Below are 18,925 nucleotides of genomic sequence, written 5' to 3'. Positions count from 1 at the left end.
GAAACCGATTCAATGGTACGTGCTTTTTCCAAAAGGTGTAAATGCACCATTCGACCACTTGGTGGCGTCTTATGCCCGTGCATGATTAACGAGGATTGGTGCGCGATTTTGTTCCAAGGCAAAAATGCATGAATGAAGGGATTTCGTTGTGTTGGCAGCTGTCGACACTTTCAGCCCGTTCACACCATAGCAAACCAAATTCACACACAATTTGAAGCTTTAATTCAAATTTAGAGCCACAGACCAAACACGTATGTAACATATACTGTATTTGATTATGTGGTATAACGATGTAAATATGGCAAGATTGATTCTAGTAAGAAAAATACCTAAGTTTATTCTAGATCAGATCGACATTTATTCTGCTGCCCAATTTAAGTTCCAGTTAAATTCACTGCCAGACCAGAATGATACGCTGCATTTGAAAATTTAGAATCAAGACGGTCAATCAATAAGAGTTATTCTTCAAAATACGTCACTTTAAAATCCACATTTCGGTGTGTGCAAATTGCATGAAAGAAACAAGCAGACCATTAACCCACGTACTGTGGGTTCAACATATGCATATACATTAAACAGGTAGCTGTGATACAAGGCTACTAGGTAGGTCAAAGTCCCTCTGTCCTAGATCCGGAACGTCTCCATATGGAATCAGCTTTTCCTTTGCCCATTATCAACATTTCCGGAAAAAGTAATTAAAAAGTATTCCTAACTTGTTATTTTGCTAAAAGCCAATCAACAAACAAACAAACGCTTTCATCGCCATAGTCACAAGCGCGCAGTGCAATATGGGAAATATCATGCCCAGCGGTTCAATGTTTGGGGGCGTGGTCGCCATCCGACGTCATAATTTATGCTGCCCAGTGTAAAGATTTAATTGGCTGCTTTTCTGTGATGGGGGTTCCCTGCCCCAGATCGCAGGGGTAAAACAATAAATACAAGCTATCGTTACGAGTCTTCAATCGCTGGTACAGCGGAGATCCGAAACTGTTAGAGGAGGGGAAAGTACTACAATATACTTTTTGGCATACATTTCCAAACAATACATAAAAGATTATTTATTACATTCAAGGCTTTCTACGTAGCTAGGTCATTCATAAGGTAAGTTAGCCATTTTTGATGCTAAATTAGCCATGAGACTGCAGGGAGAGCTAGCGTAAACCATAGAAGTTGACGTTAGCTGTATTGTACAGCAAAACCACGATTAATTCGTAGATCGAAAAGATTAGTTAATTGATATTTGCTGTGGGTGGTGGCTATACACATTGTCCCTTGTGCCATCAGTTTTTCCAGTAACGTGCATTAGTAAGATGTCCCTTTGTTTAATACAAGATAGCATAGCACTTAACTCGTCTCATGACGGTTTTGACATTCGTGGGTAATTTGTGGGCAAAGTCCGAGTTAATGGCCGAACATATTTTTACGTGATGTTATGTTGCAGAAAGACAGATTAATGTCAATATATGAGCCACGATTGTATGATATCAATACACTATATTTGAAAACTACATTGCTTATCACCAGACCAATGGATTTACCCATCTATTGATGCCCTCCTCTATGAAAGCACTACAAAGTGACGCTGTCAAGTGTTTTTTCCAATGTCGACAAAACCACCGAAATGATAATCATGTGTGATAAATGTGCACATTGTGAAAAATGAGCGCCAGTGATCTGACAACACCGGGTGTAGGAATATCGACGACGCCACAAGTCGGCTAACGGTTGCTAGCTAACCAAAAGTGTCGCGAGCTTGGCGTTGCTTTCAAGTATGCTGGGCTAATATTAGCTTGTTAGCAAGATGAGGGCCGACGTTTAAATTCGTGTTTTTAACAGTGTAGACAAGGCAACCTTGCTGACAGTGTAAATACGCGATGTCCCGGAAATGAATATAAACTACGCATAAAATACACAAGGTGGAAAGCAACGGGATAAAAATGATCATGCGACAGATGTGGGGGGGTAAACGGCTAAAAGGTGTTAGCGTTGACATAAAAGGCTTTGTTGCTTTGTTGTTTACATCAAATCCTTTGGCCAGTTATTCACAGCGCAAAGGCGACGCGTGCCGCGTATAGAGGGAAAACTCCGAGGATCAAGGATTTCGGTTGGTTTTAAGTTTCTTTTCTCCTATCAAAACACCTGCACCATTCGCTCGTCCATCTACCCGTAGCCGGTTTCCCTCTTTGTCTCATTGGATGAACTTGATGGCGCAGTTAGCTTGTGTGGTAGCCAGATAGCTAAACCATCAGCTGTGGAGAACCTACAATAAGATTCACGATTAGAAGAAACCTTCGTCTGAAATGGTGCAACGACTTGGTGTTGATGCGAAAGTCGTGATCGACCCTTCAGATTCACTTTCTGTATTTGTTCCGTGAAAACGGAAGCTGCAGTGAACATGTGTTCTAATAATGATAATAATGAAGCTGCAATTGAAAGTGGTTTTTTTCCGTGTATATCTTTTATCAAATTATGACGTGGAACCTAAATGACCTGGCATCCAACAAAGGTTATGTGAAAATTTGCTTAGAATCCCCAGAATCTGCTCAGGCTCTTACTGAAACCTTTGTCTTCATTTTCACTTTTCTTCTTGGATTCCTGTCGAGCAATACGAGCTGCTTTGATGTTGCTACCATGTCTAAAAGGAGTCACATTTAGCACGATGCCAATAACTACGGTTATGTCTGCCTATATATTTCAGCACTTATAATTGTTTACCAAAGAAATGGTGATGGAGAAGCCAAGTCCCCTGCTTGTAGGGCGGGAGTTTGTGAGGCAGTATTACACACTGTTGAACAAGGCACCAGACTTCCTTCACAGGTAGGGAAGATACGGGATCACGGTTGATACTAAATGTATATGTGCTGCCAATAGGTTGACTGTCATATTGTGCCAACCAGGTTTTATGGAAGGAATTCCTCTTATGTCCACGGAGGTCTTGACTCAAGTGGAAAGCTGGCTGAAGCAGTGTATGGGCAGGCGGTAGGGGCAGAGATTTTAATAAATACTCTCAAAATGTGCATCATTTATTGAAAAAACACACAGATGTCAGACTATTTAAAGGGAATTTTGTTACAAAACCACATATGCTGTTGTTGTTGTCAGTGCAGTGTTTTGATTTTGTACTTTTTGCATCTCTTAGGAGATCCACAAGAAGGTTATGTCCTTGCAGTTTAATGAATGCCACACCAAAATCAGACATGTGGATGCTCATGCCACGCTCAATGATGGAGTTGTGGTGCAAGTCCTTGGAGAGCTGTCCAACAATGGTCAGCCCATGAGGAAGTTCATGCAAACCTTTGTTCTTGCTCCAGAGGTGAGTACTTCTGCATACATATATATTTATATAATGATGTATAACATATTTGGGGACATAAAATTGTGGTTTGCTTTAGATTTTTAAATATATTTTTCTTTTTTCACGACCTATTTCTGCAGGGTTCGGCGGCAAACAAGTTCTATGTCCATAACGACATCTTCCGTTATGAGGATGAGGTTTTTGAAGACTCTGAAGCTGAAATTGATGAGGGTGAGCTGATTACAACAAACTAGCACTTAGCCAATCTTTGTACTCAAGGAAATAGGCGTTTTGATGTATCATTTTAGAGGCAAAGATATGCTTTTCACAACCTGTGACTACAATAAACCGTACCCTTGTGTAGCTTGGTGGGTCAAAGCATGTGATGTCACATCTGATTAGTATTTATATCAACGCTAATGTTCATATATGACTCATGGGGTTGCTAATGCTGTTATCTTCTGTTTCATTTCCTTTAAGAATCAGAGGAAGAAGTTGAAGAAGAACCAGAAGAGAGACAGCCATCGCCTGAGCCCCTACAAGAAAGCCCCAACAGCACCACTTATTATGAACCTCACCCTGTCACGTAGGCTATAACATCATTGTCTGTTTTTTTAAAAATATTTTATAGTAATGGACTTTTGCCAACTGTAGAAGTAATTTGGTGCTGGTTTGTGTTCAATAGGAATGGAGTAGAGGAGCCCATGGAGGAGCCGGTCCCAGAGCCTGAGCCAGAACCTGAACCAGAACCCAAAGGGGAGGAGACAAAGCCCGAAGTGGAGGAGAAGGTTCTGGAGGAGATGGAGGAGAAAGCACCTTCCCCTGCACCTGTGGAGTCTCCACCAAACATCCAAGAGCCTCCCAAGGTAAAACGTGCTCATTAGCATCTATGAGCATAAATTCACTCAATATTTATCTTCCCCAAAAAAGGAAAAATTGAAGTCCACAGACCAGTTATTTATCTGCTTATCTGCCACTTAATCATGCAGAATTGACCCATCGACACTGCAGTATAATGGTGACTGGCTGCATTATTCTATTCCTCATCCAGGCTTTCTCGTGGGCATCTGTGACCAGCAAAAACCTGCCTCCTACTGGCACCGTCACCTCCTCTGGAATCTCACCCCATGTTGTGAAAGCTTCCAGCTCACAGGTAACCTTTGTTGTATGCTGATTACATTTTTTTTCCCCCAGAGAATCCTGCTGTCCACATGTGTGTAATAAGGAATGGCTTTTTAAATTAAATTACTGTGCTAGTTTTTGTTTTTGTGAAAGGATATAATAGATTGATTCATGCTTTATGCAGCCCAGAGCTGAAGCCAAGCCAGAGATGCAGAATGCTCCTCTACGGCCCAGAGACCAGCGCACTCGTGACAGATTGACTTTCACTCAGCGGGGTCCCAGACCTGGTAATGCTCCTGCTCATTTTCCACATAATGTTGCATCACTGTCGCTCAACTTTTCAAGTTAGTTTGTTTGTAACATCTGCAATTTTACCATTGTTAGATGGTGTTCAGTCTTCAGACTCACAAGCAGGAAAATCCCATTTAAGCTTTGTCAACAAAGGTAAATGTTTGTCACTCGTATGAATTCGACTCGTGCGTATTTCTTATTTTTTGAGTCTGTTTCGTGTGAGCTGATCTCTGGCTGTAATCCTGTCCTGCAGGTGGAAGGGGGGAGGCCGACTCTGGAGACCTGGACAACAGGCGAATTGTCCGCTACCCAGACAGCCAGCAGCTTTTTGTTGGCAACCTCCCGCATGACATTGATGAAAATGAGCTCAAAGATTTCTTCATGAGTGCGTTTTCCTTTAAATAATAATTAAAAAATGAATAATTTGCCAGTGCGAATCGATACCAGGTGAAATGATGCAATTTCTTTTCTTTCTTTTAAGCGTACGGAAATGTGTTGGAGCTTCGGATCAACACCAAGGGCGTTGGCGGGAAACTGCCCAACTTTGGATTTGTTGTCTTTGATGACCCTGAACCTGTGCAGAGAATTCTGGCAGCCAAGGTGGAGGCAACGTGCACACGCACTATTGTCCTAGATATTCTCTTGTTTCTTACGGAGCGATTTTGTCTTTTTCCTCTTCACAGCCCATCATGTTCCGAAACGAGGTGCGTCTCAACGTGGAGGAGAAGAAAACGAGAGCCATGCGTGAACGAGAAACCCGCAACGGAGACGAGCGCCGGGACATGAGGCGCGGCGCCGGCGGCTCGCGGAGCTTCGTGCCGAGTGGAATGATGCGTGACCGCGACGGAAGGGGACCCCCTCCCCGAGGCGGCATGGCCCCCAAAATGGGCGCAGGCTCAGGAAGAGGCTCCGGGATCCAAGGAGAGGGCCGCTTCACGACCCAGCGTCGCTGAGAAGTACTCCGCCTGCATTGTGGAAGTAGTACCGTGTTCTTCATCTTCAACCGTTCTCTGAAAGAAAAGAACTTTTCATGTATAGACATAACTTGATTTTGGTTTTGTTCTTTATTCCCTCTTTGCTTTGGAATGTGACACAGCCTGTCGACTGTTTGTGAAATAGACCAAACAAATAAGCAAATAACCAGTTTCGCTTATTGTGAGTTGAGCCTCCTTTCCAGGTTTCTTAAGAATTCACAAACTTAAATTTGTAAGCTCACGATAAAATGGCAAACCAACAGGAGTAGTCTGCCACATTAGGAGGGACTGATAAGACTTTAAACTTCGACAGTACAGCCCAATATTGGAAAAGAGATTACATGCCTCCACTTAAAGGGAGGCGCTGCTTCATGAAATCCCTATTGCACATTTGATGTGGTCGTTTTCTGCCCGTTACTGTTGAAGAGTGAGGTGCAACGTTTGTGCAGTTCCGAGGGAAAAGCTTGCCTTTAACTTTTTCCTTTGAAGAGACCACTGCTTCAAAATTGCATAATGCGCTCCTCAATATGCACCAATGGGTACTTTTGCCGTATTGCATTGATGTCCTCGCTCGGACCGCCGCCGGAGAGACCCATTTTGTCTCGGAGTGATACGGCTCCACCGGGTCAGGCCTGGATTCAAGCCTGTCAGCTGTGACCAATGTACTTTTCTCACCTTTGACCCAAAACAATTACTGCTGGATGGACATGACGACAAACAAATCTATGTTGTATTTTTTTTCCTCATTTCTAATTTACAAATGAAAATCTCCAGTCCTTGACTTTCCCAAACGAACGGGGGGGGGACAGAAGGATGTTCAAGATACAAAGTGGAACAATAGAAGAGTGGTGTTAAGGATGGCTGCTCGCTCTGTTTTTTTTGTTTTTGTTTTTCTCTCTAATTCCAGGTTTATTTTTCATCTTTTCTCTGCCGGCTAGACCATGAGACTGGGACGGACGATGCCTCCCTCTCGCCCCGTCTGAAGTGTGGAGGAACAGAGTAAATGTGCAGCATAAAGGATAGTTTACTGTATGTTTGTGTATATTTTTATTTCTCTGTTTAATAAGTGCATGATGGTGCCTTCTATCTCACCATTTCCAGTCTTACTGAAGTGTGGAGTGGTTCGGAGCTCGCCGCTCTTTCTGAGCTACTGTGTAAGGGCAGCGGGGACGGGGGGAGCAGTATTTACAAAATTGAACTTTGTTCAGGTGGTTACTTTATTTTTTCCATACTGTTTACTACCGACGTGGTCTGTTTTTGTTCCCAGTTTTGTACATTTGTTGTCTGGTCGCGGTGTCACAGAGACTTTTGGTGCCTCGGGTTCTGACATTAAATGGTTTAGGCATTCCTCCAAAAAGGTACATTAAAGATGGTGACGCAGAGTGTTTGATCCTTGGTTTTCATGCCATCGCTTTGTTGGTTATGGCGGGAGTCTGTCGGATATTTCCTGTTTGGGGTTGTCTCCATTGATGGCAGCAGTGCCAGGATGTTGAAAAGATCCATTTTCTGTTTTAATTCTCTCTCTGCAGCAGGTTGACGGGGGTGAAACTGACAATAGTTGTGCTCTTCAATAGCTGGTGCATTTCCATTGTTTGGATTTCTCTTTTCTTTTTGATGCATACATCCATGGCAGATTCCCTGTCTTGTTTTTTTTATTTTTTTACCACTTGGTAGGGAGGGAAGACCTTATGTGTTAAAGAAAAAGCATTTTTTTTTTTAATCATTACATTTTTCTTGCACTGATTTGGAAGTGAAAACGATGTAGCATTTTTCTGGACGGACAAAGCAACGAGGTCTTCCGTGTCTGGTAGTTTTGCACTAAACCCAACATTCCCGGGACAATCGTGCCAGTTTAAAGACAACCAACATTTTTGAAAAGAATAAAAAAAAAAAAAAAAAAAGATTATGAACTATTGGCACTGCGGACCTGTCCTGATATTCATACGAACCTGCCACACATTTTTCACTGGGCTGGTCATTATTCTGGGGGGGGGGGGGGTGCTTGGTAAAAACAGCTCTTCTGAATGTCTATCAGGTAATTTACCATGAGCACTTGACTGCAGTCACTTTTGAACAAAGGAAGTGAAGAGCCGACGTGCTTTGGAGCATTTCTCCGCTTTTACATGGTTGTGGGGTTAAAACTTTTGCGCATATCAATTTGGGTTCAGGTTGTCCAACTCGACCTTCCGCACGTTAAGGAAAACTCCCGCGGCTGAACACGCAGTAGAGTGGATCATCTGTTCTTTTTCTGAATCGGAAGTCCCTCCTCGGCTTTAGCAGGCGTAGTAAACAGTTGGCTGCCATCTTATTCTTTTAACTGTGTTTACTCTTGCTAGTACAAAAGTGTTGCAATTAGATTATTTTTTTTTTATTTGTTTTTATTTTTGGATGTGTTTCACATAACATACAATAAACTACTGATATCAGCACTGTTCCTATACATTTGTCATGTTTGCAGCTTCTTCGATGGGGTAATCTCAATAAGCAGCTGCTGTTGCACAGTGAAAGGGGAGAATAAAGGCTGCTGTTGCCCTGGGTGATGCCATCTGGCAAACACAGGAGCAACCATTTGTAGGAAGGTGGTTGGTGTAACAAACACGATTATAATTTGGGGCTTTGTGTGGGGTTTTTTGGGGTTTTCTTTTAGGTTTCTGTTCCAGACCTGTCAACTTGAATGTGGAGTAATGTATTACTGTAATATTAGTTGCAAAACATGCATTTGTTGTACAGTTTGCTCCCAGGTATGTTCATCAGTTATAATTTATACGATCAACTGTATGCCTTCAAATTGCATCACTGTCTTGTTGATATGATGAACAGTTGACATTCAGGAAAACGCCAGCCAGATAAGGTAAGGAACTCTGGAAAGAGACCCCTCCCCCCCCAGGCCTGGGACTCCCAAATCTCTCCCCAATAACTGATGTTAATGTTAATCTTTCTTACTGAGTCAACAAAATTCTACACCAGCCCAACTCTCTTGTACAGTCTGACACTGGCGTGCTGGATCTGCATCAAGGTGCCCATATGGCCTCTAACGTCTTCCTGACCCGTTATCTTGATATGTGCAAGAAGATGCTATCGCACTTAGAATTTGTCAAAAGGAATGTGCAGGCACATAAACCACTACTTTACCTGCTGAGCGCCTTGACATAGAGGTCCTTGACCTCTGCCCCAGTACCAAGCCAGTCATGAGGTATTGTAAAGAACATACAATTGCATTCTACCTCACACTTAATTCAGTATTATATATATTATAAATGATATCCGGCCTTTTCCTCTACACTTAAGTCGTAAAAATGGATGGTTTTGTGAAACTGATAGCGACTGTTGTGGCTTTCCTTCCCCTTTAAATAACTGCGCTCGCGCTTGCTGATAGGCCACGTATCGCCACGTCTGCGCGCATGCGCAGCACAAAACACTTGTTTTCCGGGGTCAGTCGGCTAGTACACAGCGAAAAAGGTGCTTTTCTTCATATTTTCTCTTGTAATTACGCAGACATTGTGCGGAGCACTGAGGGGACAGTCTGCTTTTCCTCAGGAGGAGAGTCGATTTGTGTTCCACACTGAGCGGACGTCTGTAAAGATGAACTTCTTCAGAGGAGTGATGGGTGGGCAGGCAGCCGGGCCGCAGCCGTCCGGAGCGGAGACGGTAAGGAACCAGCCCGGCTAGCTGCTGTTAGCTTCGCTTCTTACTATGAGGACGTGTGGAGACTCCTCACCAACGAAATCCAAGTGTTAGCGCAGACTGATTGTGGTTTATTTTGTTTATTAAGGTTCTAGAATGCTCTCCTGAAACTAGTTTAGCCTGCTAATCAGGAGGCTAATTGGGCTAACTCATGTAGCATAGCTGTCAGTCAGCAGCTGGGCTTTCTGGCACATTTGCTGTTTATTTTAATGCCTAGGAATTTAGGAAATCTAGGAAGTTAAAGGAGAAAAACAGACATTCACGATTAGCATTGGGGAGCCTTAGACAGTCAATTTAAATATACAAACAATTCACATCCTGCTTTGCAGGATTCCTGAGGGGCATTTAAACCTTGGGAAATCTGCAGCATTTTTCGTTTTGCCATTTTTCTTGTGGACATAAAAGAAGAAATTCCTGGGATTAAAAAGACCAGCCTGTTTACTTATTTGCAAATGTGTAATTCTTCCATTGACAGATCCAGAAGCTTTGTGACCGGGTGGCTTCTTCAACACTCCTAGAAGACCGCCGAGATGCTGTCCGTGCCCTTAAGTCCCTTTCTAAGGTGCAAAGACTATATTTAATATATACTATATACACACACACGCACACAGGTTCTGGGTTTTTATTTTGGAGTTTGCACCTTCTCTCTCTGCCTGTGTGTGGTTTTGTCTACCACAGTCCAAAAACATGAACATTAGGTTGATTTGACACTCTAATTTGCTCCTAGCTGTGACTGTAAATGGTATATATTCCTGTGATGGACTGCTGACCTGTACAGGGTTTATTCTTGCCTCTTACACGGTGATCTGTGCATTTTTGTGCAGAAATATCGCATGGAAGTTGGCACACAGGCAATGGATCACTTGATCAACATACTGCAAACTGACAGGTATGTCCATGTTATTACTATTTCATTGAGAAATTATTTCCTGCTGGTTGCTGTGTAAAAGTAAATGCAGCTTAAGATGCCTAATAAATATTCCTATAATAAGTTAATCTTCCTGTTGATTCATCAGGTCTGACTCTGAAATCATTGGTTATGCTTTGGACACATTGTACAACATCATCTGCAGTGATGAGGAGGAAGAACAAGGTACTGGCTGCTCGCAGTATCGATAAGGAGAATCATTTCAAATTATGAGAGCCAGCTTAAATTGGTTGTTGTGAATACTGCTAACTGCCTCAGTTGTTGCCCTTTTAAACGCGTCTAAATTCACCTCAGCTGGATGTTACACAGTTTCCTCTCTGAGCTGTGTTGTGTAAAGATTATCATCTCTCTTCTTTTCCATGTTTTTAACTACAGATGAATCAGAAGGTAAAACTCTTTCAGAACTGTGCATGACCACCCCCCCCCCCCCCCTCCCCAGCACAAAATCAAATCTTCACATTGGTTTTGTTGCAGAACAAGTGCACATTAACAACTTTGCTTTACAAGCTGATTGCAAAAATTGGAAAGGCTGATGTGTTCACCCTGCTCAGCCAGCTGGTTCTGCACTTTTTCTGTGAAGAATTATGCAAAAACTTCTGGGTCAATGTTTTGTTTTGTTTTTTAAAATCTTAACTGACACAGTTGCATTTGCACCCTTTCCTCCCTCGTAAAGGAATAGAAGTGTTTCTGTGGATGGGCAGTACTGGAACGATCCTTCGCTATCGTAGTTATTTCTGACAGTCTAGAGATGTTTGGCTGGTGATGACAATGCTTCACTAATCCCATCACATCCTCTCTGTATTCCATGTCTCATTCACCTTTTGTCTTCCTTACATTTTAATGGCTGGTTGGTTGCTCCTGTTCATTTTTCAAACCTCATTTTTACCAGAACCATTTCATTAAAATTATATTAGACCATCCTGCTCATTCTGCATCCTTTTGCAAACTGTTGTTTGTGAGTTACAAACAAATAACTACCAGTTTCATCATAGAATTTACTTTTATACCAATTAGCAGTACCTCTGAAATGTATTTCACTACAAGAGTGTTAAAGGTCTGCATCAGACGGGGAAAAGCTCAATCAAAGTTGGTTTATTGTGATCTATAGATTAAAGATATTAATGGCCGACATCCACCTCTATTTCCAAGTAGTATTGACAGTAAATTCCTTGAGGGGGATCCTGTTGTGTTTTCTGTGTATTGTTGAGTCCTGCTTCACTTGAAACATCCCTGACTCGAGCCTTTCTTCACAGATGAGAACACTCAGAAGCAGGTAGATGACCTGGGCGCCCAGTTTACAGACCACTTCATTCAGGACCCAGAACACCTGACTCTTCTTCTCACTCTTTTGGAGGTCTTGGACCTTTTCTATTCTCAGAAATATGTATGTTGTAACATTTCTGTAAATGGTGGCTTGATGTTGTTGTTTATTTTAGGAGTTTGACTTCCATGTGCGGTGGCCTGGGGTAAAGCTGTTGACTGCTCTGCTAAAGAACCAGGGGCCACAGGTCCAAGGTGTCATCCTGGTCAGCCCCATGGGTAAGTTTCTCCCTGCATGTTTACATCCGCTCGTTTACTTAGAACTGCAGGGAAACAATCCCATCAGTCCTTAAATGGATCGATGATTGAATCTGATAAGCTTTGAAACAATCAAAAAAAATTCCAATTTGAATGAAGGAGTCGTGATATGATCTTCATCTTGAGTATGTCTCTGTTCAGACTTTGGTGTGAATAGTTTGGCCAAAGTGAAACCAGTATTAGATCTCTGAAAATCCACCCTTGGGCTGGAAATTCTTGTACTTGGTTCTTTTTCCATCTCGGGGCTAAACTGCATTGTATGTGTCCACCTGTAGGTGTTTCCAGATTAATGGATCTACTGGCAGATTCCCGAGAAGTGATTCGAAATGACGTGAGTATTTGTGTTTGCCACTGAATGTTCTGTGAACCAGTGCAGTGTTTAGAGCATCTGTGTAAGTTTCATTCTCGCTTGTCTGTCGTTCCAAATGTGCCGTCCTCAGTGGTGTTTCCTGAAGATCTCTTTTCGTTCCCAACAGGGTCTGCTGCTACTTCAGCAGCTCACCAAAAGCAATGCTGCCATTCAGAAAATCGTGGCGTTTGAAAATGCTTTTGAGCGTCTCCTTGATATCATCACAGAGGAGGGCAGTAGTGACGGAGGTAGAAGGAGTTTCTGTTTCAGCCGGGGGGGGGGGGGGACACAGGCCCGCTTGTCTTTTGATGTAAACGTTCTCCGTGCAGGTATTGTGGTGGAGGATTGTTTGCTGCTGCTGCTCAACCTGCTGAAGAACAACAGCTCCAATCAGAACTTCTTCAAAGAGGGCTCTTACATCCAGAGAATGAAGCCGTGGTTCGAGGTGGGCGATGACAACTCGGGCTGGTCCGCACAAAAGGTCACCAACCTTCACCTCATGCTGCAGGTAAAGCAGAGCGGTCGTGTTTGTCCGCCTCCGAGGCTAAGCTTTAGATCCACCCAGCAGGGCAGCAGGTGTGGTTTCACTGAGCGTTCTCCTGTGCTCTCAGTTGGTTCGAGTCATGGTGTCCCCTGTGAATTCCCCCGGAGCTACAGCCAGCTGTCAGAAGTCTATGTATCAGTGTGGTCTGCTGCAGCAGCTCTGCACCATCCTCATGGCCACCGGAGTGCCAGCTGACATCCTCACTGAGGTAATTGCAGTTCTACAACCGTAGCTGTCGACGGTGAAGGCTCACGTGAGGCTGTCAAACCTGACCCAACCACTGTTTTCAGACCATCAACACCGTATCGGAGGTTATCAGAGGCTCACAGGTCAACCAGGACTACTTTGCTTCTGTCAACGCTCCCTCAAATCCGCCGCGGTAAGACGGGACGAGACCCCCGAGACATTAAACCTTCAGTATCCATCCGATGCTGCAATCTCTTTCCCCGACTTCCGCGTGTCCGTAGGCCGGCCATCGTGGTGCTGCTCATGTCCATGGTGAACGAGAGACAACCGTTTGTCCTTCGCTGTGCAGTCCTCTACTGTTTCCAGTGTTTCCTCTACAAGAACCAGAAAGGCCAGGGAGAGATTGTAGCCACGCTGCTGCCCTCCACCATTGATGGTAATTCCGCCTTTGAAATGGAATTATCAGCTGTGTGCAGATGGATCTTTGTCCCAGTAGACTCCACTGCAATGACCACTTAACTCCATTGTAGTTACTATTATTCCTTCCTCACAGCGAATTCCATCTCAGCGGGGCAGCTGCTGTGCGGAGGCCTCTTTTCAGCAGACTCTTTGTCTAACTGGTGTGCCGCCGTGGCCTTGGCTCACGCCCTGCAGGACAACCTCACCCAGAAGGAGCAGCTGCTGAGGGTCCAACTGGCCACCAGTCTGGGAAAGCCCCCCGTGTCTTTACTGCAGCAGTGCACCAACATCCTCTCCCAGGTAGGACGCTGCTCACGAGACGCTCGGCTCAGGCCACAGAGACGTTAACGGTGTCCGGGTGCACATGTGTAATCGCGCTTTTTTGCTGCAGTCTCCTCAACATCAGTGAATAGAACAGTGTCACATTGTTGTGGTTTTACAGGGAGATAAGATCGTCCGGCGGGTGAGTAACGTGTGTGTGCTGTGTCTGTGTGAGCTTTGAGCTCTTGGGCGTCACTTGTGCTGGTTTTTTGGCCTGGCATCTGCAGTAGGGGTCTTGTTGGCCCAGTGTTTTTGGGGGAAAGGAGGGGGTCAGGGGATTCTTGCTTTCCTTTAACTCTTTACCAGCACTAACGTAGCACTGTGATTCACTTGGTAATAAATAATGAACTTATGGACGCTGTCTTATGGATTCCACTGCTGTGAATGTTGGAAAATGAACGAGTGCAGGAGAGAAACAAGGTGTAGCTGCTGTTTTTTGGGTTTTTTTTTCAGATGTAATGGAAACAACTACCCTTGTTTGTAACCTTTAGCCGTTAGCCTTTAGCGTACAGCCTCTGATCCTCAGAAATATTTTAACTTGAGTTTAGTTGAGTTACATTATGATGAAGGTGTCTGAAAAGGGTTTAAACATCTGAGGGTTCCAAAACCCTTCTACTGAGATTGTGCAGATCTGTTGGATGATCATGGATGTTTAAATATTTGTCTATTTCATGTACATGCAGGAGGTGGATTATTCCAACAGATAGTACAATTTACATTTACCGAGGATCAAATTCTCCAGCTGAGGGTTTTTGGACTGGATTAGAGACTTTGGATCAGAACTAGGTTGGCTTTGAACATTGGTGTTTTGGATTTCTTGAATGGGGCATGCATATTATTCTGTTTTTTTTTTTTTTTTTAGTTTGATAATAGGTGAGTGTCTAGCCAATTAAAAGTTCATTGTCTTGTGTTTTCTTTTTAATTTTTCATGACATTCAATTTGGAGACTAAATCTGAAAAGGTGACTAAGTTTTTTAGTTTGGTATTTATTTATTTATTGTTACCTACACCTTTGTCGCTTGGGCCGGCATGCATTGTTGATTTGAGTAGAAGAAACGCGTCTGCTCCTGTTAAAGCATGTTGGTTCCTTTATATTTCACATTCCCATCAGACAGCTTAAGCCAGAGAGGAGAGATTAATTTCAATGCATTTCTGCAACAGCGCAAACTTCATGTCCATTAAATTCTGTTGCAATTTAATGAAAGTCACCCTGCGTTTTCTACAGCGAATTGAGATGATTTCATTTTTTTGCCGTTTCCTGTAAACGTTTAAACTGACATTTGTAGTCTGTTGTGCATCTGGATCTCTTATCGTTGCTCGACCTCCTTGTTTTCCACTTTGCATCAATGGAAGCTAATTTTCTTGCTTTGCATGTGCGGATAGCTGAAAAAACAGTGAAATACAGATTTTTAGAATGCTTTGAATGTCATCAGTCAGTCAAATGATATATTATAAAAGTTGTAACTAATGTAGAAACAAGTTTTGTAGCTTCTTTAAAGGCTTTATAGACAAATGTTGACTCATTCATGGAAACGCTGCTCGCTCTTTTCAACATAACTTTATTTGAATTTGAGTGTTTTTCCCATACCAGATTATTTTGTTATAACAACATTAACAACTAATGTTTAATGTGGTTGGACTGGATTGATTGTTTTCTCTATTTTTGGACCTTTTTTTCTGTATGGAAGAAAATCACTTCACATGCTGATAGAAACAACTGCTCCACTGGTGTTTTGATGCTTAGATTGCCTTCATTCAGCCATAGGGCTTCTTTAATTCCTTTTTTCCACCTCCTCATGTGCTCTGCAGGGCAGTAAAGTGCAGACCAGGGTTGGACTCCTCATGCTCCTGTGCACATGGATCAGCAACTGCCCCATAGCAGTCACACACTTTCTCCACAATCAGGAAAACGTTCCTTTTGTATCCTTGAAATGGCACGAGCCGCATTTTAAATATTTGAATGTCTTCAGCATGGTGTTACGTTACGTTACGTGAAATATCCGATCTGCGAAGGAACGAGAATCATGTTTCCAGCTGTTTTTGAATGCATCTTTGACCGACTCCTGCAGCTGACAGCACAGATCTCCGAGAACCTGGGGGAAGATGAGCGGCTGGTGCAGGGTCTGTGTGCGCTGCTTCTCGGCATCTGCATCTATTACAACGACAACTCGCTGGAAAACTACACCAAGTAGGCATTGACCCTCTCAAACACACCCGTTGTGTTTTCACAGGCCCGGATCTGACGGTTTCAGCAGTACCGCAAAATTCAGTATTGTCATCATCTCAGAGTGCCTCCTCTGTCCTCCTCAGAGAGAAGCTGAAGCAGCTGATTGAGAAGAGGATCGGGAAGGAAAACTTTGTGGAGAAGCTGGGTTTCATCACGAAACATGAACTTTATTCTCGAGCGGCTCAGAAGCCGCAGCCCATCTTTCCATCTCCAGAGCAGATGCTGTTTGACCACGAGTTCACCAAGCTGGTCAAAGAGCTGGAGGGTCAGTGGGAGGCACATCGGCGGCTCGTGACGATTTCCTGGTTGGGGTTGTCATTTACATTCCTGCTGCTTATCGTTGTTATAGGTATGATCACTAAAGCCGTTCACAAATCCAGTGAAGAGGAGAAGAAAGAAGAGGAGGTGAAGAAGACTTTAGAGCAACACGACAACATAGTAACTCAGTATAAAGAGCTGATCAGAGAGCAGGTAAACGCAGCAAAGAACTGTCTTTTTTTTTTTAATTGTCCAGGCGCGGGACGCTGGTGCTGATCATTTTATTTTGACTGTTCCATCTTCAGGATGCTCAGATCCAGGAGTTGAAGGAACAGTTGTCGTCCATGACGTCCCAGAACGAACAGATGCAGGCCACCATGACTCAGCAGCTGTCGCAGATCCAGCAGCACAAGGATCAGTACAACATCCTCAAGCTGAAATTAGGTGGGCTTCACCCATGCACCCCATGTAACTTTGGGCAGAAAGAGAGAAGTTGTACACAGGAACAGCACATTTTGACTGATATTGATAATCAGGATATTTATTTTAAATCAAAACCTTAAATTATGGTAAATGTCTTTAATATTTCTGCAATTGGTGGAATTATTTTACTGCCACCCTGGAAAAAGGTTCCAAATTTCTATTTGTGTACCAGATTTTTTAGAATTTAGACGCTGAACTGCGTTTTCCTGTCAACATGTGCGCTGCAGTGTGTCGCCCCCTGCTGTTTGGGAGACAGCATGACAACTTAAGTCGCATTCCATGAAATGCATAAACTAAACACAAAATTCTAATTAATGCGATTTTAAGAATCTCAAACATAAAAATTTCTTGGTTAGGCTGAGCTACACTTCTGTGTATATATAAAATAAGCACAATACCATGTCTTCAGGTAAGGAGAACCAGAATCAGGGAGAAGGTTCACAGGTGAACGGGATGCAGACAGAGGAGCTGACGCAGCTCAGAGAGGACGTTGAGGAGTTGCGCAAGCAGAACGCGCTCCTCCAAACACAACTTGACGACAAAGACGCTCTGATCAACAAACTGGTTAGCAAATATGAAATTAGACCAGTGGAGCGGGTCAAATCCATTCTGGATATGACCATCGAAGCAGTTTAGATCATTTGTGTGTTTGTTCTTTAGAGGTCAGAGGCGTCACAGACGGCTGAGGGCTCAGCGGGAGGCTCTGACGGCGCACAGCTACTGGAGGTGAGGAACCATTTGGAACAATGGATGTTTTGCCAGAAACCCAGTAAATGCTCATGTTTGACTGGAGATGAACTCATATTTTGTGGATTTGACACAGGAGCTGGAAGCTCTGAGGAGTCAGCTTCAGTCTCAGTCTGCAGAACTCAACCAGGTGAAGATGGAAAGACAGGAACTACTGAGAAGAGCTGAAGCTGGGGTGAATATCCTGCAAATCTGGCATTTTGTGTCACCCCCGTGATGTTTAGTGGACTAACACCCTCCTGGCTCGTGTCCCTCAGTCGTCTAATCCCGAGAATGATGGCTCCATGGACGGCGCCAAAATGGCAGAGCTGGAGAGCCGGCTCACCACACAGCTGACCGAGATGGAGCGACTCAAAGTTCGTGGAACGACTTAAATTTGGCGTTTGTCGTGTTCTGTTGTTATCGTCTCTGAGCTCTCGGCGTTCTGTCGACTCAGGCTGAAGCCAAGAGCTCGACGGAGAGCCGGGCGGAGCTGGAGCAGCAGCTGGCCTCGTCCACCAGCACGGTCGCCATCCTGCAGACGGAGAAGGCAAAGCTGGAAACGGCAGTGCAGGAGTCCAAGAAGGAGCAGGACGACCTGCTGATCCTGCTGTCCGACCAGGACCAGAAGATCTTCAGCTTGAAGCAGAGGCTCAAAGATCTGGGAGAATCGGTACGAGCGTAGACTCTGATCAAAAGTTAGAACCTTAATCAATCGTTCAAAGCTGATTGTGATCGTTGCACGTGCAGGTGGAAGACGAAGACGACCTGGATGCCAAGGATGACGACGAGGAAGAGGAGGATGATGACGAAGAGGAGGACTAGAGGGGGGCAAAAAGGCAGAATTAAAGATGGAAACTCATGTCAGCAGGGCAACAAAAAGAGAAGACTGCGCAGAAACCCAACTGTCACTTTCTCGCACCCGTCAGTTACGCAACATTTCCTCGTGTTCCGGATGTGACGGATAAACATGTGAACACGTCGGTGCGTTCATCTCCGCTGCCGTATTCCCGCTAGTGTGGGATGAGGTTCTTTTTTTTGAGGTTCATTCGCTGTAGTTTAATGTAGAGTTAAAGTTTCTTCTTCACACTGTGTAAAAAAAAAAAAAAACAACAAAACTGTAGCAACAACTACACGGAGACAGATTCGTTCCTAATCTGATTTTGTCATAAACACGCCGGCGACCAGTCCTGTTCTGCTGCTCACATCAGGAATTTTTACAGCGCCGCATCACTACCCCCCCCCACCTGAGTCTGCATACACACAAGGTCCATCTCACCTCCAAAACAATCTACTGGCTCTACAATATGCTGCAAAACACTGACTAAAAATGGCGAGAAGGTTATTTTTGCAACTTCTTTGCCCAGTTTTGGCATCCAGCTTGTGTATGATATTGTGTAACTTATCGATTTATGAGCCACCTTTAGATGAATAAAGAATCTATTGATCTGTATGCCTAGTAATTGTAAATTAAATTTTACTAAAACTGCGAGCACCTTT

The 18,925-nt window shown here is 43.7% G+C and overlaps 2 protein-coding genes across 7 annotated transcripts; both read left to right on the top strand.

Annotated features, from left to right (window-relative positions):
• Window positions 1-887: 887 nt before the first annotated feature.
• g3bp2a (G3BP stress granule assembly factor 2a) lies at window positions 888-8,120 on the top strand. Of its 2 annotated transcripts, none has more exons than XM_057035262.1 (13): window positions 888-1,101; window positions 2,699-2,817; window positions 2,898-2,979; window positions 3,140-3,313; window positions 3,436-3,526; window positions 3,782-3,881; window positions 3,981-4,161; window positions 4,347-4,448; window positions 4,602-4,704; window positions 4,802-4,861; window positions 4,962-5,093; window positions 5,190-5,308; window positions 5,392-8,120. In XM_057035262.1, exons 2-13 carry the CDS (start codon window positions 2,723-2,725, stop codon window positions 5,659-5,661), a joined length of 1,509 nt encoding a protein of 502 aa, XP_056891242.1. In that variant the 5' UTR covers window positions 888-1,101; window positions 2,699-2,722; the 3' UTR covers window positions 5,662-8,120. The 2 variants fall into 2 exon arrangements, with proteins under 2 accessions (XP_056891242.1, XP_056891240.1); XM_057035260.1 differs by having other exon boundaries at window positions 3,776-3,881.
• An 896-nt stretch (window positions 8,121-9,016) lies between these two features.
• On the top strand, window positions 9,017-18,917 carry uso1 (USO1 vesicle transport factor). Of its 5 annotated transcripts, XM_057035249.1 has the most exons (27): window positions 9,017-9,141; window positions 9,220-9,330; window positions 9,842-9,928; window positions 10,191-10,255; window positions 10,383-10,459; window positions 10,670-10,681; window positions 11,548-11,648; window positions 11,731-11,833; window positions 12,148-12,203; window positions 12,349-12,469; window positions 12,551-12,729; window positions 12,833-12,973; window positions 13,056-13,144; window positions 13,233-13,387; window positions 13,505-13,710; window positions 13,853-13,873; window positions 15,541-15,651; window positions 15,801-15,919; window positions 16,042-16,223; window positions 16,308-16,429; window positions 16,522-16,660; window positions 17,109-17,263; window positions 17,360-17,425; window positions 17,523-17,621; window positions 17,704-17,802; window positions 17,883-18,098; window positions 18,176-18,917. In XM_057035249.1, exons 2-27 carry the CDS (start codon window positions 9,265-9,267, stop codon window positions 18,248-18,250), a joined length of 2,862 nt encoding a protein of 953 aa, XP_056891229.1. In that variant the 5' UTR covers window positions 9,017-9,141; window positions 9,220-9,264; the 3' UTR covers window positions 18,251-18,917. The 5 variants fall into 5 exon arrangements, with proteins under 5 accessions (XP_056891229.1, XP_056891231.1, XP_056891233.1 ...); XM_057035251.1 differs by lacking the exon at window positions 10,670-10,681; XM_057035253.1 differs by lacking the exon at window positions 13,853-13,873.
• The last annotated feature ends 8 nt before the right edge of the window (window positions 18,918-18,925 follow it).

The sequence above is a fragment of the Takifugu flavidus genome, chromosome 6 (genome assembly GCF_003711565.1).
Source record: "Takifugu flavidus isolate HTHZ2018 chromosome 6, ASM371156v2, whole genome shotgun sequence".
Taxonomy (NCBI): domain Eukaryota; kingdom Metazoa; phylum Chordata; class Actinopteri; order Tetraodontiformes; family Tetraodontidae; genus Takifugu; species Takifugu flavidus.
Note: the sequence above shows the minus strand (reverse complement) of the source record. Positions and strands in the feature narration are given on the sequence as shown.